The following is a 22,836-nucleotide window of genomic DNA, read 5'->3' as shown; positions in this document are numbered from 1 at the left end:
GGGCACGGTCTCGGGCCGGGCGGTGCAGACAAGGCCTCAGGCGGCGGCGGCGGCGGCGGCGAGCGCGGCGCGAGGCAGGTGAGCTGTGGCGGGGCTCGGGGTGGGAGGGCCGGGCGCGGTGGGCCCGGGGCCCCGGCGCCCCTCCGGGCGGCGGGGCAGGGGCGGCCGCAGCCTCTCCTCAGCCCCGCGGCCCCCGCGCCCCCTCCTCAGACGGTCGTCCCCGCCCGCGGGACGTGCGCGGCACCGCCGGACCCTGGTCGGACCGCCCCCCCCGAGGCCGCTCCTCCTCAGGCCGCGTCCCCTCTGCCGACCGAGCGCCCCGCGCCTCACCCGGCGCTTATTCAGCGCCCGCCGCCCGCTCCGCGGTCCGCCGCCCCCCGCCCGCCTTCGGCTCGCGCGCCCGGCTCGCCGCTCCGGCCCGGGGTCGCGCGTGCCCGCCGATGCGGGCGGGGGCCGAGGTCGGGCCGGCAAGGCCTGGTGCCCGGCACCGCGCCGGGTCCTCAGTGCCCGACCCGTTCCCTCGCCCCGCCCTCGCGGCTCCGAAACGTGAGCCGTCCGCGTGTGTTTTCATCCGTTTCATCGGACACTTCAGAGTTAAGTCTGGAAACGCGGGGTGACTGGGAAGTTCTGGAGAATTTTAATTTTCTCGATTTATTTGCTTTGATAGTTTTCTACTTTTTCTTTTCTTTTCTTTTTTTTTTTTTTCTGTGTGTTTGGAAATGCTACTGTATTTGGGCATTGGACCTCTTGATTTGTCGTCTTTATCTCTCCTATTTTCCACCGTTGTCTTCTTGTTTGACTTTCTAGATTTCCTTAATCTCCTAATTCATTTGTTGACCGTTTTGTTTTGGCCTTCGGATTTTACCATTTCCCAGGGGTTTGTTGATCGTTACTGTTTTTTCCTCCAAAATTTTGTGTCATGTTGTTTCTGAATGCCTTGGCGTCTCATTCTTCGTCCGTGGCCTAAGTTTTGGCTTGCTTGAGTCCTCCTGTCCTGAAACATCGGGGTATCTGAGAGTGGGACCCTGCCCAGCCCTTGGGGAGCTCTGCACCCGCGCTGGTCCTGTCACTGTTGGCTGAGAGGACGGGTTGGGTTTCCTTGAGCCATACTCAGTGTCGCTGCCCTTGGGTCCTTTGACTGGACTTTCTAGAGGTCCAGAGAAAGGCTTCCCAATCTTCTGCCTCATTTTAAAAGTAGGGTGGAAGACTGTGGCTGTGGGCTTCACAAATTAGCGAGGAAATGCTCTCTTATCCCCCGTTGCAGGAAGGCATTCTATAACTCGACTGCCCCTTGTACTTACTTGCAGGTCTAGAGAGCCCTTGGTTTTATGCTCCAGTCTTTTCTAGGGGGAGGCAGGAAGGGGAACCATGCTGTGTAGCTAACTGCTTTTTTTCCTTTTTTTGAGTTGTAAAAAACACCTCATACAATTTATGTTTTAACCTGTACAGTGCCTTGGCATTGAGTTTGTTCACAGTGCTCTGCAACCATCACCACTGCCTAGTTGTAGAACTTTTTTGTCACTCTAGATGAAAGCCCGGTACCCATTAGGAGTCACTCCCCATTACCCACTGCTCCTGGCCTCTGGCAGCTGCTAAGGTTTTTTCTGTTTCTATGAATGTGTCTGTTCTGGATTTTGTTTTTTTTTAATACAAATGGATTATTACAGTATGTGACCTTTTATGTTGACTTCTTTCACATAGCAGAATGTTTTTTTGTTTTGTTTTGTTTTGTTTTAGCAGAATGTTTTTAAGGTTTATCCATGTTGTAGAGTGTGTCAGAACTTGGATTCCTCTTTGCAACTGAATAATACTCCATTGTACAAATATATCAATTGCTTATCCATTCATCTGTTAGTGGGCATTTGAGTTGTTTCACTTTTTGTCCATTACGAATAATGTTGCTGTGAACATTTGTGTACAAGTTTTTGTTTGAGCACCTGTTTTCATTTTTGGGGTATGTGTCAGTAACGGAGTGGAATTGCTGGGTCACATGGTAACTCTATATTTAATTTGTAGAGGAGCCACCAAACTATTTTCCGCAGTAGCTGCACCATTTTACATTCCCGTCAACAGTAAGGGTTCCACTTTCTCTGCATCCTCTCCAACACTTTTTCCATTTTGTATTGTTTTATTATGGCCATCCTAGTACTTGTGAGGTGGTGTGTCAGTTTGATTTTGGTTTGCATTTCCATAGTAACTGATGATGTTGATCATCTTTTTATGTATTTGTTCGCCTTTTATATATCTTCCTTTGGAAAATGTCCATTCTAGTCCTTTGTCCATTGTGTAATTGGGTTATTTGCCTTTTTGTTGAGTTGTAAGAGTTCTTTACATCTCCTGAATACTAGACCCTTTCAGATACATGATTTGTGTATACTTTCTTCCATTCTTTGGGTTGTCTCTTCACTCTGTTGATAGTGTCCTTTGATGCACAAAACTTTTAATTTTGATGAAGCCACATTTATTTTCTCCTTTGTTGCTCAAACTTTTGGTGTCTTATCTAAGAGACTTGACAAATCCAAGGTCGTGGTGGTAAATCTCTATGTTTTTAATCTGAGAGTTTTATAGTTTTAGCTCATAAATGAAGGCCTTTAATTCATTTTGAGTCAGTTTTTGTATATGAGGTGAGGTAAGGGTCCAGCTTCACTTGTAGATGTCCAGATGTCCCAGCACCACTTGTTGAAGAGACTGTTCTTTCCCTGTTGACTAGTTTTGGCACCCTCATAGAACGTCAGTTGACCATTAAATGTATGAGTTTATTTCTGGACTGTTAATTCTGTCCTGTTAGTTTATATGTCTGTCATTATGACGGGAATACACTGTGAAGTAAGTTTTGGAATTGGAAAGTGTGAGTTCTCCAAATTTGTTCTTTTTCAACATTGTTTTTGGCTGTTTGGGATTCATTGCAATTCATATGAATTTAAGTATAAGCTTTACCATATTTACCAAAAAAGGCCTTTGTGATTTTGAAAGTACATTGAATCTATGCTTACTTAGGGGGGAGTATTGTCTGGTTAACAGCGTTGTCTTCCAGCATATGAATGGGGCTCTCTTTCTGTTCATTTATGTCTTTAATTTCTTTCAGCAATATTTTATCATTTTTAGTGTACCAGTCTTATACTTTCTTAAACTTATTCAACTAAGTTTGTTGTTGTTTTTTTTTTTTTGGTGCTCCAGGTGAGGAACAAACTCACAACCTCTGGCTAAGTTTGTTATTCTTTTTGTTGCTACTTTAAGAGCAGTTGTTTTCTTAATTTTGCTTTTAGATTGTTTATTGGTAATAAATAGAAATATAACTTATTTTTGTGTTTTGATCTTGTATCGTGCAATTTTAACGTGGCTCAGTTTATTAGTTTTAATAGTTTTTTGTGAATTCTTCAAGATTTTCTATAATGCCATCTGTGAATAGAGGCAGTTTTAGTTTTTGCTTTTTTTTTTTTTAATTTATGTATTTATTAGTTTTGGCTGCACCAGGTCTTAGTTGCAGCTTGTGGAATCTAGTTCCCCGACCAGGGCTCAAACCCAGGTCCTCTGCATTGGGAGTTCAGAGTCTTAGCCGCTGGACCACCCAGGGAAGTCCTAGTTTTTGTTTTCTAATTTGGATGCCATCTTTTTTTTTTTTTCCTTGCCTAATTGCTCTGGCTAGATCCAGTACAGTCTTGAATAGCAGTGGTAAAAGTGATGTCCTTGTTTTGTTTCTGATTTCAGGGGAAAGTTTTCAGCCTTTCACCATAGAGTGTGGTGTTAGCTGTGAGTTTTAATAAATCCCCTTGTCAGATTGAGGAAGTTCTCTTTTCCTAGTTTGTTCAATGTTTTTGTCACGAAGAACTATTGGATTTTGACAGATGCTTTTCCTGCACCAGTTGAGATGATCACATGGTTTTGCCTAGTTGCTTCTTAAACAGACTTTCATTGTTTGATTCGTCCTATATTTTGATTCCGTTCTACGTCTTTACTTCCAAGTGTTTACAGGTGTCACCATCTTAAGACTTTGGGGGTCCATGATGAAAACTGGGTTATTTCTCAGTGCTCCTCATTGAAAGCTTATGATTCCGCTTTTTCTGGCCTATGTCAGTTTTCATTCATCCATTTGTTTTCTTGTTTCCAAGTTTCTTCGTATTGTTTTTTCTCCTGTTCAGTAAATGCCAGGCACTTTTGGTAGCAGTGCTGGCGGGATGAAGCCAGCTTCAGCATTGCAACATCTGTCCGTACCTCTGTATTTCAAGGAGAGGTGAGAACCCAGAGAACTGCAGGGTATTTCATGCAGCCCACGTTGACTCAAGCTGAGTGGTCCTGAACACATCCAAAACTTGAGCACCCACATTGGGGTTCGCAGGGCAGTGGAAACAAAACAGTAATTCCAGTCAAGCACACGTGATGTTGCTGTGAATATTTTGGAGGGTAGTTGTGCTCTGTGGTTCCTGCAGGAGGGTTGCAGCATTATCTTGTTGACTGAAAACACCTGCATTTGCTTCCTCCCTTTCTTCCTAAATTGGGAACTCATTGCTATTTTGGACAGCTTAGCCCACTTGATGTCCAGATAGAAGAGACTAGACCGGCTCCATTTGAAACTATACTTCCTTTGGGCCAAAATAAATTTAGGATGGACAAAGAAAACGTGTAGACCGCAGTGCTGCTGTCTGTGACTTGCTGTTCATTATACTCAGTGCTGTAACTCGCTGCTCTGTTAAATGGCCTGTGGGGCTTGTTGGTCAGTTTTGCAGTTTGAGCTGTATCTGTAATCCTGTGTGTTAGTTGAGTGCTGTGTTTTTCATTTAGTGGCATAGGGGCACTCGGTGAACCATTATTGACTGAATTTTAGTTTAGGGAGTAAGAACCTTGTGACAGATGGTTTTAGATATTTGTGCAGAGTAAAGCTGCAGGGCCAAGACTTGAGTCGTGTGAGAGTAATTAAGCATAGATCAGTGGTTCCCAGGGTGGCGTGAGGGGTTCCCCAGGGCGCACACAGCTTCAAAACAAGAGTGCTTTGCCTAGTTGCTTTGCTCTTAGTCATTCTGTTTTCTTTGTTTGGTCTTTAATGTTATTGGAAGATGGGAGCCTCATCTAAAACATGAAAAACGTCCGTTTAAAGGTTCCTTTACTTGCTGTTTATGGTACAAACCCTGTTAATACTGGTGAACAGTCACTTTTAGCCCTGTGCTTCACATGCAGGAGGACAGAGCATTAGAAAGGGTGATCCCGAAATGGTGTGGATTAAGTGTTTTCATTTATAGCAGCAGTAAAATCCTATAATTATTGTTTCTGGTTGTTCCCAGTTATAGTTGGAAATGAAGCAGCAGACACCACAGTTCTGATTAGATGAGGAAACACACGATGTGCTTCAGGTTAATTAGGAGAAGGAGTTTGGGGACCAGATGTGTAGAGCCCTTACTGCTCTTTAGGAGTTCATCCAGCATGGGGTGGGGGTGCCAAGAGAGGGATGAGGGGAACCAGGAGTATTTTCAGGTTAAAGGCAAAGCAGTGTGATAGCGACGACTTCTCCCATTTCTCTAGGCACCTGTGTGATATTCATTGGTTCTACAAGTCAGGGTTAGCTCCTGCCCTCAGAGAGTTCACGGTCTAGTTGGAGAGAAAGACTCATTGATCAACAGATACCACAGTTCTGTTATGTGGTTAAACACCAGGGACCTCTAAAATTGGCACATAAGTTGGATGCTTCCTGGAGGTGGTCTTTCAGCTAGAGCCGGAAGGTGCATAGAAGTTACCTGGGAGCAGTTGGGGTGGCAGGAGACCAAGGGAGTGGGAATCAGGATCAGGAGGGCGTCCCAGACAAGAGAAGGGCACCAGAGTTGTAGGTAAATGGAGCAGAGGGAGAGGGCTGCCTGGGCCCGGCTCTTGGTGAAACTGTGATGTGGTGGTGGGAGATGGGGCCCCGGACAGGGGTCTCATTCGTGGGTGCTGGGAAGCCATGGGATCTGAAGGGAGGGAGATGGTTGAATCTCTCTTTGGATCATTCTGGCAGTTTTCTGGCTTGAGGAGGCAAGACTGGATAGGGGGAAATTAGGGGTGCTCGCTCCCAGGAAGCCAGCGAGAGATGGTCAGGGGGTGGGGGGCTGGCCCAAGGGAGGGCGCCGCTGTTCTGGGGGGGTAGTGGTTGCTCCCCTTGAATTCAGTGGGTGACGTGCAGAAGTAGAATCAGATGCCTGCCTCAGGTATACAAAGGAGCAACAGATGGATTAGATAAGTTAAAAATGGTGGGGAGTGCAGAGGTCAGATCTGCGTGGGCAGCAGAATCCATGACAGCCTGTTCCCAGGCTCTGGGTTAGGAAGGCCTTCCAGAGGAGGGCTGAGTGCAGGGGAGGGCTCACCCCTGGGCCTGTCACACACGTTTATTCAGCAACAGACGGGGGCCAGCCCAGGCATGTGCGACCTAAGTCCTGTGCGACGGTGAGAAAGAGACAAGCCTCCCGTGGGATGAGACAGAGGGCTTTCACCTGTCAGAGTTTCCTCTAGTGTCCCGAGGAGCCTGTGGGGTGTGGGGGCCCCGGACCACCACCCGGCGTTGCTCCGGAAGACCCTCCGTCCCTTGCTGTCACTGAACTCTTAGCAGGGGAGGTGCCGGGCGCAGCTCTTCTGACCGCACCGCTGGAAGGAGACTCAGTGCACTCTGGGTCTGAGAACTGTGGGGTCATGTTTTCTGTCTTCTAAAAAGAAAAACCCTTTACAGTAATAGGCAGAAAGTAAGTAATTTGCCTTTGCTGAAACACTGAGGCAGATCTCCCTGTCAGAGGAAACACAGGTTTTATTAAAACCTTCTGGAGCGCGTGTCATTGGGAGATGTAAGCAGGTGATAATGCATCTCCATGTAGAAGGAGTTATTTCCCCGAAAACGCTGCTATTATGTAAACAAAGCTCTCCAGCCTGCCTCTTTTCCTACTTCATCATTTCTGAAAAAAGAAACCTCAGATCTTGGCTGGCAGCTGTCAGTACAGAGTTGCTGCTGCTAATACCTGACTCCTGTTGGGTGTTCTCACTCTCGAGCTGGGCAGGCGGGGGGTGGTGACTGGCCGAGTCCTGCCGCAGCGCGAGGGCCAGGCTCCCACCACTGAACCTAACCCTAACCCCAGGTCAGGCCACCTCACACCGCTTCACAGATGAAGACCAGCCTTCTTTTTCTTTTTGAAAATAATAGTTACTGGATTAATTGTTCAAATTATAAGACCAAAACCTACTCCTTATTTTTAAAAACTTTTTATTCTGTCCTGGAGCATAGTTGATGAACAGTGTTGTGTTAATTCCAGATGTGCAGCAGAGTGATTCAGTCACACTCACACGTATCTGTTTTGTTTCAGATTCTTGTCCCATTTAGCAGACCTACTCTTTAAAAAATGTTGAACAGTCCCAGACGGGGTAGTCTCATTCTCTGAAATTTACAATTAAATTTAGTGTAGTATTTTTCTTGAAGTTTTAAAAATATATTCAAGTATATATATAAAACAGATATAATATTCTGTAAAGATCTTTCATGTATTTTTAGGTTATACTCATTTGTTTCTGATTAGCTGTTTTAAATAACGAGGTTATTTTTTAAGTAAGTAAAGTTGCTCAGTCATGTCCGACTCTTTACAAGTATAAATCATAGTTTTCCATAAACTAGCAATGTTTTGCTTCCTTAAAATGAAAACAGGTAGGTAATGCCAATTCCTGTTTATTATGTTGTGGAAGTAATTACATTGAATATGATCTTTGGAAAACAATCATTTCTAAGCCAGTTTATATTTATTTCTAATCTGTAGACAAATATAACTAATATTTTTAGTCTCTATGTTATGTAGTTTTTTTTTTTTTCACCTAGTCTCTATGTTATGTAGTTTTAACAGGATTAAGTCTGAGCAAGTGATTATGTTAAAGTAGAGTACTCAGGGCTTCCCAGGCAGTCCAGTGGTTAAGACTCTGCGCTTCTACCTCAGGGCGCGCGAGTTCAGTCCCTGGTCAGGGAACTAAGATCCCACATGCCCTGCAGTGAGGCCAAAATCACCAATAAGATACAGTACTGATTTTTAAGAAATCACTATAGTACTAATTTTTAAAGGGCACCTCTGAATTTCAGATTTAAAATTCTTCTCTACAAGGCATGTAGTAAAGAAATACCAGATCGCACAGGTGCACGTTGACAACCAAACCCTGTGTGGTGCAGAGTTGGTGGGAGTGAGGCTGGGCCTCGTGTGCAGGGGCAAGGGCCTGGGGCAGGCAGTGCAGCCTCCGCCATCAGCTCAGGGCCTTGGACATGGCCTGCGGCAGATGGTGTCTGGCCCTGTGCCCAGAGAGGGGAGGGTGCTGTCTGGCGCCGACCCCTTGGACGGCCGCGCTTCCTGAGGGCGAGGTTCGGTGCTCACAGGGGACTCTGGCGAGGGCTGACAACAAGGTCGTGTTGCCCCTGAGGATTTGTGCAGGGAAGCCGTGTCAGCCTGTGTCCGTCAGGCTCACTTCTGGGCTCGGCCCACTTGGTCAGCAACCCCATCAGTTCATAGAAACCTTGATTTGTGACTTGCTTGTCTTTATAAACACAGTGCCTTTGGAGCAAATTCTGATAGCCTTATGCATGGTTCAATAAAAAATAATTACCTACTAGATGATGATGCTTGTGGTTTATAATAATGAGAAGAAATGCTGCAGACCATTTTTAAAGTTTGATTTTTTTCTAGTTTTATTTAAGAACTGATAGCATTTCCTAAGAAAATATTTTGTGCTAATTTATTTCAGTGCTGTTTACAGTTTTATTTTCTTTCTTTGGTATTGCCATTTGCTTCAGTCTCTATTTTCAACCATGTGACTTGTAATTTTTAATATTTTTCAGGCATGTCTTCTAGATTGTCACTTGATGAGTACAAATGTTCTAAATAGTAGAGATTCAAATTATATGTCGTGGTAGAACTAAAATCCACTTTTGACCAAAGCATTCAAGAACAAAAACTGAACTTTTTATTTTACTTCTCCCACATGGTGTAAATATTACAGTGTGCCCTGGGCAAGGGGAGAGCTTTAAAGGAGAAGCCAAGTGTCACCGATGAGGCATCTTAACTCATACTTTAAAGCCCCGCTAGGATCTGCGTGTTGGTAACGACACTTACTTCATTTCCTAGGTTTGAGACCAGCGTCTGCAGCCTAGACAGAGGACCTTTTTTTGCCCGTGCGTGCTGGCCTGTGTGCGTGGCCGCCAGGACACGATCAGAGGGTGACACCGGAACTTCCTTCTCCACTCACGGCCGCATCTGCCGAGGTGAGCGCTGCACCCCCCGCCACCCCCACCGCCTCCACTCGGGACTGGCAGTTTGAACACTGTTCAAGAGCACTCTTTCCCAGGGAGCACCCCCTCCCTCCCCCCCACGCTAGCCTGCTGGGCCTGGAGGCTTCCTGGTGTGAGCCCGGCTCCGCCGTGCGCCCCGCCATGTCCACATTAGGGGCGCAGAAGACACGTGGCCCGTGAGGAGGTCAGCCCGGTAGTGACACCGTTGGGAGAAGGGTGTGGCCTGAAAGAGACTAGAGAAATGAGGACAGTGAAGCCTGCACAGGACAGCTCCTTATAAACACACGTATTTGCAAAATGTTGACTTGGAATTCTTTTCAGGATTTTCTGATGCTGATGAAAACATTTTCAATTCATTATTTCACTTGCTCTTTCAATACTGCTCAGATTATAAATGCAGATCTGATCTCCCTCAAGTCACAGGCCCTGCTGCAAGTGGGAACGTTCTAAGGTTACACTCGGGCTTGAAGTAGCAATGGTGTAAGAGGAGCCGGGAGCGGCTCTGGGGACACTCCAGGCCCTGCAGCGGGGAGACCGCTGCTGGGGGTCCTGCTGAGCCGAGGCTGGGGTGGCCTTCTGCCTGCGGGCTCTGGGGTGCGGCCATTTGAGCTGCTGCCGGACTTTCTCTTTCACTGAGGCTGGGGTGAGTGACTCTTCAATCTTGGGGATTATTAACTCAGAAGACAAAGAAAAAAATCCTTCTTTAAAAAACAATTAAAACAGACTTTGTAATTGTATTCCACAAAATAATTAAAGCTTACTTGATGAGTATTTGCCATGTATCAGGCATTGCTTTACATGCATCATTTAATTCTCCTTTGCTTTATTTTATTCTATAATTTTATCTAATGTTCGTGTTTTATGAAAGGAACTAGAGATTAATTTTAAAGTGTTGTGAAGCCACATCATGATGTGTCCAGGGAGGCAGACTGAGGCAGCAGAGTTGGCAGAGGAGAAGCGGGGTGTGGAGAGGAACAGCACGCCTGCACCCCGAGCCGCGTCCACACTGAGCACAGGGCAGCACACCTCCCCCTTCGGCGCGCTTCTGAGTCAAGCTTGCTGCAGCCTCTGTACCCACCTGCTGCTTTGGGAGGATCTGCGTGGGGAGGTGGTTTTCTGGGCACTGGAGGCAGTCAAGGCCAGGGCGGCATTTCCCTGAGCCGCAGGTCTGATTAAACAGGGGTGGGTTCTGCAGAAGATGTTACACGTGTGTACTGAACACAAAGTCTGTGGTTACAGAAGTGAAGTCAGCGTGAGTAGGGAAAAGTAAGAGCACTGACCTCAGTCTCCCATTCCTTCCACTCCTGTGGCCGCTGAGCTCCAACCAGCATGGCCAAGACTGCCCTCCACCGTCTCCTGTGTGCCTTTCCTCCAGACCTCGGCTGGTCTTCCTAGAGCTGTGTGTCCACACCAGTGCTGTCTCCACGGTGTTATCCTTGGGCGTTTTACGTTTGAAGCTCCCCTCATAAAACATTTAGCCAAAAGCCTTCCACGTGCCTGCCACCAGCTTGTGTCTGTGTTGTCGCCTGTAGGACGTTTACGCGGTCACTTTGCTGTAACCCTATCCTGCTCGTGGTAGGAGACTCGTCTGATGGCCAGTAGCTACACTTGGTTCTTGGATAGAATTTTATTTCAGAGACAAGAAGTCACATTTCTTTTTGAATTGTGGCAGAAGGCCTCTGTTAAGCCTGACAAGGGTGGTATTGCTCAGCTTCATCTGTCTTATCGATAGGAAGAACCAGGCTGAGTGGTGTGGTTGTAGCTGGTCCTTTGCTTCTGACAGCTTTGAAAACACTGTTATCCCCCCATTAGAAATTAACCTCTCTTTTAGGTAGATGAAAACGTGAGAACATATTAATGTAACTTTTCTTAAAATAAAAAGGCTGTACTAGGCAGACAACAGGGACCTATTGTATAGCAAAGGGGACTGTATTCAATATCGTGTAGTAACCTATCATGGAAAAGGATAAAAAATACTTTGTGTATATGTTTGTATGTATATATAGCTGAATTACTTTGCTATACACCTGAAATCTTGTAAATCTACTATACTTCAAGTAAATGAAGTTAGAAAGTATTATGGATACATTGCAAATAGAATAAAGTAAAAAGGCTGTCAGTTCTTCCAATGGCCTCCTCTCCAGACTCTTCTCTTCTCAGTCATGGGCTGGCCCTCACTGCAGCCCTTCTGCGGCCTTGCCTGGAGCTCTGCCGCCACTCACAGAGCTGCCTGAGTGTGAGGAGCTGGCGCAGGCAGCCAGTCAGCTCGTGGCAGAGCTGAGGTCAGAGCCCAGACCCGTCGGAGTTGGCCTTGTTCTCAGCCGGGCGTTCTGATGTCTCTACGTCATCGTCGTGATACTTCAGTGCTGCTTGGCTTTCAGTCACCTGCCACTCAGTCGTTTATAACTTTGCAAACGACTTTGTGTGAACCGATCCAAATACTCAGCTCACTAGGTTGTATTCAATACGAGTTGTAGACACATTGGTCAACATCTTCTGCAGCGGGGCTTCCCTGGTGGCTCTGTGGTGGAATCCACCTGCCAATGAAGGAAACACGGGTTCGACCCCTGATCTGGGCGCTGAGGAGCAGCCGTGTCCATGCACCTCAGCTGCTGGGCCTGGGCACCTGAGACCGGGCACCTGAGACCCTGTGTACCACACGGAGCAAGAGAAGCCGCTGCGGTGAGAAGCCTGTGCCGACCGCAGCGAGAGCAGCCGCTGCTCGCTGCAACTGGAGAAAGCCTTGCAGCAGCGAAGACCAGCACAGCCATAAATAAATAAATAATTTTTAAAAAGGTACAGGTTTGGAAATGATGAAAGAAAACCGTCATTAAAACAAAAGCAGCAGTGAGAACCGCTTTAACCTGGGGATGGTACTGAGCGGGTGGTAGACAGCCAAGTGAAAGGTCGCTTTGGGAATGAAGCTGGGGCTGGGAGCAGATTCCGTGTTGGGGCTACTCTGGTTGCCTGGTAAGCTCGCGGAGCTCCGGCAGAGCCATTGTTACCCTCTGCTGGGTGCAGCCCCGCCCGCGGAACCTGTGCCGAACCTGGGCTCCGCTGCTGGAGGGGGACACAGGGAGGCCCGTGGGCGGGTGCTGAACACAGACGTGGGCTCGCCTCAGGTACTGCTCTTGGCAGCAGGAGCTCCAGGTGTCTGTTAATAGAGTGATTGTCCTTGTCTGGCGCATGTGCTGCCTGGGCCCACGAGCCAGGTCCCCAGTAGGGGCGGGGCAGTGTCGAAATTAGTCGGCATGGTGACAGTCCTATCATGTAAACAGTGGTGTTTGTTTTTTTGTGTGTGTGGTGTTTGTTTCTGTGGGAACTTAGTTTTTAAAAGTCTACCTGGATTGTTTCAAAGAATATGGGGTGAATTTTAAGTACTTTTGGCTTAGTTTATAGAAATCAGTCATTTATGCGTGAATTTTTTTTGTCCAGGTTTATCTGCCTTGGTTTTTGAACAACAGATTAAGATTCATGTTACTCCTATGAGGGTGTGGTGGTGGTTTTTTTTTTTTTTTTTTTCTTTTTTTTTGAAGTGTGTATTTTTAGCCAGAGGAAAATTTGAGTCATTTCAAAGAAATCTGGATGACAACCTTGAAAACAATATGTTCAAAACTTTTAAATTTAAAAATAATCTGTGTTTTTTGGGGGGAAAAATAAAAGTGTAGCCAGAGCTTGTAGCTTATCTCTTATTCAGCCTGCAGTCTTCTGATTCTGAGGCACTTGTATAATTAAAAAAACTTGACCTTCGAGGAAAGCATGGGGGTGATCTTCACCGTGGAACAAGAGTCAGTGCTGTTTTACTTAATAACAACGAAAATTTATTCCCAAGGCGTGAGAATGTTTGGACACCTTCAGGAATTTAAAAAATACGCTCTGAAGAGGGTTCTGAGCTACTCTCTGTTTTCTCTTCATTTTCAGTCAATCGGTCTAGGATTTCCCCCTTTGCTTTTGTAGATTTATCATTTTAGGGAACTCAGTCTGACAACTAACTACACTCTGGACTTGGAGCCGTGAGAAAACTTGTCTCCTTTGCTTAAAAGGAAAAAAGCAACCCTGCTTTAACTTCTAACTGGCCCTGTTTGATCAAAGTGTTGACGGCAGCTCTTGAGTCAGTTTGTACAGGGCTCCTCTGTGTGTCCCAGCCTTTAACAGCCTGCGTTGCTTTTCCCACTCTCTGCAGTATGCTTTGAGACCGTGAGCATGGACTTCTCTCGGCTCCACACGTACACTCCTCCCCAGTGTGTGCCCGAGAACACTGGCTACACGTATGCACTCAGGTGAGCTGCACGTGTGCGTTGTCTTGAATGCCGGGGGGTTTTTGGGGGGTTCATAGTACTTGCACCCAGCTGCTTTGTGTTGAAAGTGAAAATGTCTATGAACTTTATGTTATGCTCTGGTTTTACAAAACTGCTAAACTGACATGGAAATTATGAGGGTGTTTTTTGAAAACCAAACGTTTCTGATGACTCAGTGATTCATCACTGCAAATGACTGATTTAGTCTCCACCCAGGGGGCTGTGGTCTCAAGAGCACATCTGTGTGGTCATGTTGGGGTTTGTGATTTATGTTGATGGCTGAGCAGTTTAAAGTTGACAGAAGTAACCTGGAAAGTGATTTGCCCTTGAGAGGAGGCACCCTGAGCAGAGTCTTGGTGAAGCCTCGGTTTCTGGAGCACGGCTTCTGGCGGATGCAGTGCCGGGTCTCCTGTTTTTATTTGTATTGTGATTTTGTGCTGCGCCTGGAAGTCTAAGTCTTAGGAGGCATTGACTTGCTCTTTGCCTTTCTAGTTTACCAAGTAGAAGGGACAGTTGAGATGAAACTTAAGTATGGTAAAGTTATGGGCCAATGGCAAAGGGATGATGTTCCTAGGTTGGTGAGGATTTGATTAGCAGACAGAAAAATCTTTGCATCCTGGCAAGATGTTTAGAGCACACAGGAAAGATGCTAGTGTCAGTTTTATCAATGGCTTGTCTTCTAAAAATTAAAAGTGTGATCGAAACTTAAAGAAAATTGGAAGGTATTTTCAGAAACATACTTCGTAGCAGCATTACTCAAACCTGATAGTTAATGATTTGAGTTTTTAGTCACAAGTTTAGATCATGTTATGCTTTTCCATAGTAACATGTACTGTTTTTATGGAAAGTCTGTAGTATTTTAGAACAAAATGAGTGGGCCAACTCAAGTAAAACTCTTCCTTATTCTGTATTTGTGGAGCATAAAAATAATTCTTGGTAATTTATTTTTAGTTTTTATAACCCATTTAATTTTGTTTTTATAGTTATTTATCTGTTTTTATGATCCATTTTAAATACAGTCTTTAAATATCCCTTTATCTGGATCTCTCCCTTGGGAGAGCAGCACTGTTTGTTTCAGTCAGGTCACTCTAGCAGAGCCACGGAGGTGGATGAGGGCTGGAGTGGGAAAGGCAGGTAGGCTGAGGTGTGCTGGTGGGAGGAGGGCAGTCAGCACAGGGTTTCCACCCAGAGGGGTGGGACCAGGTTTGTGCGGGTCTTCAGAATGGGGACGGTGCTCTGCAGAGCCTAGCAGACATTCAGCTGAGACTCCGTGGGGACAGGGCTCGGGCAGTACTGGGCAGGGTGTGGGGTTTGGGAGGGAACACTGGAGGCCTTGTGGTTGACGGGAGCGAGGGTCAAGGGTGACTTCGTAGCCTGGGAGGGCACCGGAGGAGGGCCTGGGAGAGGACCAGCTCATGGGAGGGTGTGTGAGACTCAGGCTCGAGAGCTCTGTGGGCGGCAGGCACCGTCTGGCCCTTGGCCAGCCCAGATGGGAACCCCAGTGCCCCGGGGGTCGAGGCCTACATCTCGGAAGAGGAAGTTGGTGGAGGGGTGTTAGTCCACATCTACGTGGTGAATTCTGACTTGAAATAATTACAGTTTTCATTTAAGAAAATTATGTAAAGTAATTTTGGAAGAGTAATAACTATATTTTGTATTAAAATTATGTTGAGCTTAGCATCCTCACTATTCAGTGTGGGTTAGTGCAGACTTTGTCCTGCCTCCACTCCAGCCTCTAAAGTTAAGAACCTTTTCCTTAAGCTATCGGTGATGCCTCAGATAGACACGGCAGCTTGAAGCTGTTTTGTGTTGGTTTGATTTAACATGGTCAGACCTAAAGTGGGCTTCCCTGGTGGCTCAGAGGGTAAAAATCTGCCTGCAATGCGAGAATCCTGGGTTCGGCCCCTGGATTGGGAAGATCCCCTGGAGAAGGAAATGACAACCTACTCCAGTATTCTTGCCTGGGAGAGGAACCTGGTAGGCATCAGTCCATGGGGTCGCAAAGAGTTGGACACGACTGAGCCACTAAGCACAGTGTCAGATCTAAGTTTATAATGAGCTTGATTCTGAAAAATTTTTTTGTGATTGTATTTCTTTATTCCTGGCTGTGCTGGTCTCTGTGGCTGCACGGGCTTTTCTCTGGCTGTGGAGGGTGGGCCTGCTCTCTAGTTGTGACGTGAAGTTTCTCAGCGTGGTGGCTTCTCCTTGTGAAACATGGGCTCTACGGCATATAGGCTTCAGGAGTTGCAGCTCGTGGGCTCAGTGCTCGAGACTCCTAAGCTCTAGAGCACAGGCTCGATAGTTTTGGTGCAGGGGATTAGTTGCTCTGTGGCATACGGGATCTTTAGGATCAGGGATCCAACTGTGTCTCCTGCATTGGCAGGCAAATTCTTTACCACTGAGCCACCAGGGGCACTTCTGAAAATGTTTTTATAATATAAAGTAAATTGCAGAAATGTAAAGCCCATTTACTTTACTCAGATGCTCCTGGTTACCCTGGATGTCCAGATCCTTAGCCCAGTGGTCTGCTGTCTTGACTGGGGCCTGTTCTGCTGCCTTGTGGACATGCCCCCAGGTGTCTCCAGAGTCTCCACCTCCGGCAGATAAACCACTGGGCCTGCCCGGGGCCTCCCAGGGAGCAGGTCTCCCTCCGCTTCCAGAAGGCCTTTGTTTGCAAATGGGCCCAAGTTCATGCAGCCCCACCCTTGTGCCTTCGGCTGCAATATACTTTTCCTCTGCTTTGCTCCCTGTGGCAGCTCTGCCCTCTCCCTCCCCTACCTCCTTCCTGCCGGGGTGTGAGCTCGCCTCCTGGAGGTGTGGAGTCCTCACTGTCCTGCTTAACTGCTGGACTGTCTCTAGGACCCCCGCCCGCACGAGGCACCGAGCAGGTTCTCCACTCATGTTCCCGGATCTGGAAAGCTTGCTGACAGCGCAGAAGGACCTGTGTTTTGGTTTAAGGAAATTACATGGAAGTGGGTTTTCTTTGTACCATCCGTCTCTGGACTTAACGATGAATCAGACGCAAAGTGGCACTGTTGGCTCAGTCACTGGCTTTTCCTTTCCTCTTCTTTGATTATTCAGCAGCTTCCTGGGCTCCCTGTCTCATTAACTGCATTATCAGGCAGGGTCCACTATTAACAGTAAAGGTTGTAGTTTTCTGACAGTGTTGACTTCACGGCCTATGGAGGGATGCTGGTGACTTCAGCGCGTCTCTCACACTTCCCAGAGCCAGCCCTAGACCTGAACCCCAGGCAGGGGCTGTGGTCAGAGCCCGTGGAGGGCGTGTCAGCTGTGGGCCGGGTTGGTCCCAGCTTGCTTTTACTTTGTAGGAAAGGCTTCACATCCTAATGTCTGTTTTTAAAAATTCACACTAGATTGCACGTTCTGTTAGTTTGCTTTAAAAGTGGTGCTGTAATTGGTGTTTATCTCTGACAAGGTTTTTTTCCTTCTAGTTCAAGTTATTCTTCTGATGCTCTGGATTTCGAGACCGAACACAAGTTGGATCCTGTATTTGATTCTCCAAGAATGTCCCGCCGCAGTCTGCGCCTGGTCACCACAGCCCGCGCTGCCGGGGACGGCCCTGCCGGGGACAGCACAGCCAGGTGAGCGAGACGGGGACCGGCGCTCCGCGTTCCGGCTTGTAGACCCTACTGTTGGCAGTTTGCCGTTACGTGTGTGCACACAGACCGGTGCGCACATGGCTGTAGCTCGGCTGTGGACCAGGCTGAAACCAGGCCTGGGGTATGTGGGTTGTCTGGCGTCGGTCTAGAGGGCGAGGACACCCTGCTCTCGGGCCAGTGTCCCCAGCTCGGCCGCGTGCGGGCTCCCGGGGGGAGGGAGGGGGCCTGCCCGCCGTCACACAGCCCTGCAGCGTCTGTGTCATCAGTGCGGCAGTCTGGTCACAAACTCTGTGTGGACTGATGGGCACAGGCCTAAGTTTAGATGTTTACCTGTCTTTATGGTTGTCTTGTTGACTTGATTTTGGAACTCTCCACATGCCCATCACTTATTTGTGCCCAAGAAGGAGTGTGCAGGATCCCTCTGCCATTTAGAGATGAAGAATGAAATTAACAGCTCTCCTTTAGCATTGCTCACGTTAAGAGCGATGAGTCTCCAGCCTGAGTAGTTGTCTCTCGGGAGTGGGGATGCTGACTGGTGGGAGGACAGGCCTCTGGCCTGACAGCAGGGCTGGGCGTGGACGTCCGTGGCGCCACCGCCCCGTCCACAGGACCGCTCACACACTGTGCCCCTGCGGCCACGTGGGGTTCACTTGCAGTGATGTTCTTGGACGTCCTGGTTCGAGGGCTCACTGGGGTGGCTGTGGGCACCCTGGCTCTGCAGGCTGCTTCTCTGTCCCCAGTGGCTCCAGGATCAGGTTTCCTGGTGTGCGTGCTCGTGGGGCCTTCCTGTCTCTGCTCCGTCCCTGGGGAGGAGGGCAGGGAGCTCGTCTTCCTGGGCTTCGTGTCCATTGTCACGGTGGGTCCAGTGCAGAAAGGATTGGTGACAGCCTCTCCTCGCTGTGCTGGACGCGACTCTGCCTTCACTGTGACTGAGAAACCGCAGGCTGTGCCTGTGGTGCCGTGACTTGTCTTTTTTTTTAACCCCTTTTGGGTCACGAAGTGAAAGTCGCCCAGTGGTGTCCAACTCTTTGTGACCCCATGGACTGTAGAGTCCATGGAATGCTCCAGGCCAGGTCGCTGGAGTGGGTAGCCTTCCCTTGTCCGGGGGATCTTCCCAACCGTGGGATCAAACCCAGGTCCTCCCGCATTGCAGACAGATTCTTTACCAGCAGAACCACGAGGGAAGCCCAAGAATACTGGAGTGGGTAGCCTTTCCCTACTCCAGGGGATCTTCCAGACCCAGGAATCAAACTGGGGTCTCTTGCATTGCAGGAAGATTCTTTACCAACTGAGCTATCAGGGGTCCTGGGCCCCCAAGTAATCTGCAAAGTACCTGTGCATACAATTTTCAAAGGAGTTCTTGGAGGCTAGCTTAGCAGTTCCTTTTTTAGATTAATAGGTGTTTTATTACAGCAGGAAGGATGTAAGAGAATGTTACTTTAACAGCACTATTCATTGTCAGGCAAAGATTTTGTGTTGGTAAAACGTAATCATTTATATTCACTAGACAGTTTGTAGACTTGTTCCTCACTGTTTCCTCTTTAGACTAGCCAAACAGCGCAGCAGCACACACAAGTCGGCATTTAGTGTCCACCCCAGCTCAAGGAAGGTCCTGTCCTCGGCTGTCAGCCATGGCGGCTCGGGCACCGTGCAGGCCGCAGCCTGTCCACGGCCTCCCGTGCTGGATGAGTCTCTGATCCGTGAGCAGACCAAAGTGGACCACTTCTGGGGTGAGTTGTCTCTGCTGATTTCTCTGGTTGTCCTGAGAGGAAGGAGTGTTGTGGCCAGTTTGTTGCTTTGCCCCTTCATGGTGGGGGGAGCCCAGTGAACGTTTGAGGCCTTCCTCTGAATCAGATCGGAAACGCCAGGAAACCACCTCCCATGGCCAAGTGTGTGTCCTGCTGCAGAAGGTGGCGTGGAGGGCTCGGGCCAGGCTCATGACCGTCTAATGCAGGACTTCTGTGCGCTGTTGACGTACCATCACTGGTAAACTCAGCAGCCTGGTTTCAGGTTCTGGGCCGCAGTTTCTGATTCATCGGGAAGAACCTGGTGAAGACAGACGGACTCCAGAGGCAGTGTGGCTGTGACCTGACCCCCTGAGCAGTAGCAGTGCGCCCCATCCTTGCTGCAGAGGACACGACAGCCACAGGGGCCACGGCTTGAGTGGCCGAGAGCTGCTGTGTCCCCTTGACGTTCAGGCTGCCCGTTCTGAGGCAATGCAGAGAGCAGACCAGCTCTCGAAATAGCGTGTGCTGGTCTGGGGAGGCCTGGCCTGCATGTTGGTTTTGTTTTGCTCACCAGCAGAGTAGTGCCTGGGCAGCAGAGGGGCGAGTGCACTGGCGCTACGGTTCCTGCCTGCTCCTCTGCTCACAGGGGTGCGTGAGCATGTGAGACGAGGGGTGTGTGTGACTGAGACGGGGGTGTGTGTGACTGTGAGATTGTGTGTGACTGAGATGGGGGTGTGAGACAGGTGTGTGTGACTGTGAGACGGGGGTGTGTGACTGTGAGATGGGGCGTGTGACTGAGACGGGGGTGTGTGTGACTGTGAGACGGGGCGTGTGACTGAGACGGGGGGGTGTGTGACTGTGAGACGGGAATGTGACTGAGATTGGGGGGGGGTGTGACTGTGAGACGGGGGGTGTGACTGAGACGGGGGTGTGTGTGACTGTGAGACAGGAATGTGACTGAGATGGGGGGGTGTGAGTGTGAGATGGGGGTGTGTGTGACTGTGAGGCAGGGGCGTGTGACTGAGATGAGGGGGGTGTGACTGAGATGGGGAGTTGTGACTTTGTGAGACAGGTGTGTGTGACTGTAAGATGGGGTGTGTGTGACTGTGAGATGGGGGGTGTGACTGAGACGGGGGTGTGTGTGACTGAGATGGGCATGTGACTGAGATGGGGGTGTGTGACTGTGAGATGGGATGAGTGACTGAGATGGGGGTGTGTGACTATGAGACGAGGGGTGTGACTGTGAGATGGGTGTTTTGAGCATGTGAGATGAGGGGTGTATGACTGTGAGATTGGGGTTGTGAGCCTTGTGATATGGGGTGTATGTGAGCATATGAGACGGGTTTGTGAGTGTGTGTCAGATGGTGTGTGAGTGTGTGTGAGATGGGGGGGGTGTGTGTGTAGGATGAAGAGTGTGTATAGGCATTTTCCTCAGAGATGCACTTTCTCCTGCAATGGAAAGCAGACGTCTGCAGGTACCTAGAGGAATCTTCATTAATTGTAGGCCTTATAGGAAGTCAGTCTTGACCAGGGCCATAATATTCATTTATGAACCACTGTAACCTTTATTTTTGCTTGTGTGCATTTTGTCCTGTTTTGATCATTTTAGCTCAACAGCAAAAAAATGTGTGTTTTTTAGGTCTTGATGATGATGGAGATCTTAAAGGTAATTATTTTCATCCTTTTCTCCCCCACATTTCTCAAGATGGAGGTTTTAGTTAGGTGTCTTCAGACTGTAACAAGCAGGTGCCATCTCTTTTTTGCAAACTCCAGGTGGGAATAAAGCCGCCATTCAGGGAAACGGTGAGGTGACCGCTGGGGCCACGGAGGCGGCCGGGAGCAACGGCTACACCTGCAGCGACTGCAGCCTCCTCTCCGAGCGCAGGAGCATGCTCACCGCCTGCTCTGCAGCCCGCGGTCCGGCCTCCAGGGTCTACTCCAGGGACAGGAGTCAGAAACGTAAGTCTTGCTCTTTTAAAAGTGAGGAAAAGGGTTCATGTCCAAATACTAGCTATTTCATTTTCTTTTTATCAGCCTTGTCTTACAGACTTCACGGTCTTCACCATAGGTTTGAGCTCAAAGTTATTCTTTAAGAGATGCACCAAAAATGAGCTCTGTTCCTCCTCCTCCTCTCCCAGCCTGCGTTTGATGTGGTGGGTCTTGTACCTAGGAGTGTTTGAGAGTCTGTCTGTCTGAACTTTAGAGTAAGCAGGAGAAACCCTGTTCCAAATGGACCTGCAGACGCACTCTTCCTTCTTAAGGGCACACAGGCTCCATGTGCCCCAAGGGGCGGCAGGCCGTCTCTGGTCTCTGTGTGGGTCGCTGTCCTGACCGTGGGACAGCCCACCAGAGCGCGAGAGTTCTAGGTGGCACATGGCACACCAGCGTTTTTGGGAGGGCAGCAGGCATGGCGGAGGGTCTCACGGGGCGACCGCTGACTGGCAGGGGGAGGCCCTTGGGCCCCCGTGTGCCTGCTTGATCAGTTCTGATCAGCACCTGCCCAGAGAGAGTCAGCCTCTGCCAGGTCCCCACGGAGAACGCAGCTACAGAGGCTCCTCCGGGGGCCACCTGGCCAAGGTGCCCCGTCAGTGGCTTCACGGCTGCTGCAGTTGCTCTTTGCCTTCAGGTGTGGGAGGCTGGGCGCGCTTGACTTGAAATATGCATTGCCTTGTTTCCAAGCCCTTGGTCCCACGTCTGTGTGGTCTGAGCGCTGTCTGCTTGGCACGGTGGGGGGACACGCTGTGCAGGTGGACCTGGTCGGGAGGGGACAGTGCGGGAGGGCGGGGTGGGGTCCTGTGTGTGCACGAGGGCGCCCAGGTCCTGTTTCTCGAGTGACCGTCTCACCGTGAAGGAGGACGGTCCCAGGCTGACTCTCAGTTCCATTTCCGCACCTTAGCCCCTGGCTGGGCTCTCTGTTCTGTCAGTTGCCATGTTCCTGCCCTCCTCAGGGCTGGCAGAGCAGCAGGGACACCGTGAGGAGAAGGGCAGGGAATTGGTCCTGGGGTCGTGTGTGGGTGCCGTGGAGACTTGCGTCCCGTGCACTCACACTGCCCAGGGCTCTGCCCCATGACCTCCCCGGCCCTCAAAGCAGCCCTCCGGGACAGCTGTCTCCCTTGTCGTGGTCGCTGTTAGCATCATCACCCCCATCGTACAGACCAGTAAATGGGTTCAGCCAGCTTCAGACGCTTCCCGGCGAGTGATGGAACCTGGACCTGGCCCCGAGCCGCTGGTCCTCTGGGAGCTCCCTTGGGGCTGGGGCCCGGGCCCCACACTTGATGTGCTGCGTGTCGGGCATTGAGGCTGCATTTGAAGCTTGCCGTTGCTGCATGGAGCGCAAAGCCCTCCTTAGGGTGAAAGCGCGCCCCACACGCTGCCAGACGGAGCCGCCTGTCTGTGGTCGTGTCTGCTGCTCACCCCTGGCTGCATCTCTGTTGCTGGCAGCCAGCCACTCGTCCTGACAGCTGGGGACGGTGGCCTGAGCCCCGCTGCGCTATCGGCGGGGTCTTCAGAGGGCAGCTTCTGGATACTCACCCCACTTCCTGCTTAAGTCGATCTTGAGTGTTTTTGGGGAGAAAACCAGTTACGGATACTTTGGGCTTCTATTCTTACTGTGCTCCTTGTTCTTTTAGATCATAGCAATGCTCTGTAGAGCCAGTGCTAACTTACTACCTTTGAAAAAAATTTGTTCCTGATTATTTGAGTGAAACATTTATCAAAGAACTTTTGAAAATCCCAGAGGTGTACAAGGAAGAAAATTAGAATAACTTGTAACTTGAACCCGGAGGCGCTTTCTCTGTTGTGTGGTTTAGGTCATACTGTGTGGAATCTGTTATATGAGCATGTTTACTCAAAACATGTGTGACAATCGCAGGCCAACGCCACCCACACGGTTCTGTTTTTTTTTTTCCCTTACATTCTCATTG

The 22,836-nt window shown here is 49.1% G+C and overlaps 1 protein-coding gene across 11 annotated transcripts in view; it reads left to right on the top strand.

Moving 5' to 3' along the window:
- The window catches only part of SUN1 (Sad1 and UNC84 domain containing 1), a 43,095-nt gene continuing 20,259 nt past the window's right edge, over positions 1–22,836 (top strand). For 8 of the 11 annotated variants that reach the window (XM_061153855.1, XM_061153854.1, XM_061153856.1 and 5 more), the window contains exons 1-6: positions 9,111–9,241; positions 13,452–13,548; positions 17,019–17,168; positions 18,732–18,916; positions 20,553–20,579; positions 20,687–20,872. In XM_061153855.1, coding sequence (XP_061009838.1) covers positions 13,472–13,548; positions 17,019–17,168; positions 18,732–18,916; positions 20,553–20,579; positions 20,687–20,872 — 625 coding nt within the window. In that variant the 5' untranslated portion in view covers positions 9,111–9,241; positions 13,452–13,471. Of the gene's footprint in view, positions 79–9,102; positions 9,242–13,451; positions 13,549–17,018; positions 17,169–18,731; positions 18,917–20,179; positions 20,389–20,522; positions 20,580–20,686; positions 20,873–22,836 lie in introns of those variants that run through there. The other 3 variants (XM_061153853.1, XM_061153847.1, XM_061153851.1) reach the window with 3 other exon arrangements.

The sequence above is a fragment of the Dama dama genome, chromosome 10 (genome assembly GCF_033118175.1).
Source record: "Dama dama isolate Ldn47 chromosome 10, ASM3311817v1, whole genome shotgun sequence".
In the NCBI taxonomy this organism is placed as follows: Eukaryota; Metazoa; Chordata; class Mammalia; order Artiodactyla; family Cervidae; genus Dama; species Dama dama.
Note: the sequence above shows the minus strand (reverse complement) of the source record. Positions and strands in the feature narration are given on the sequence as shown.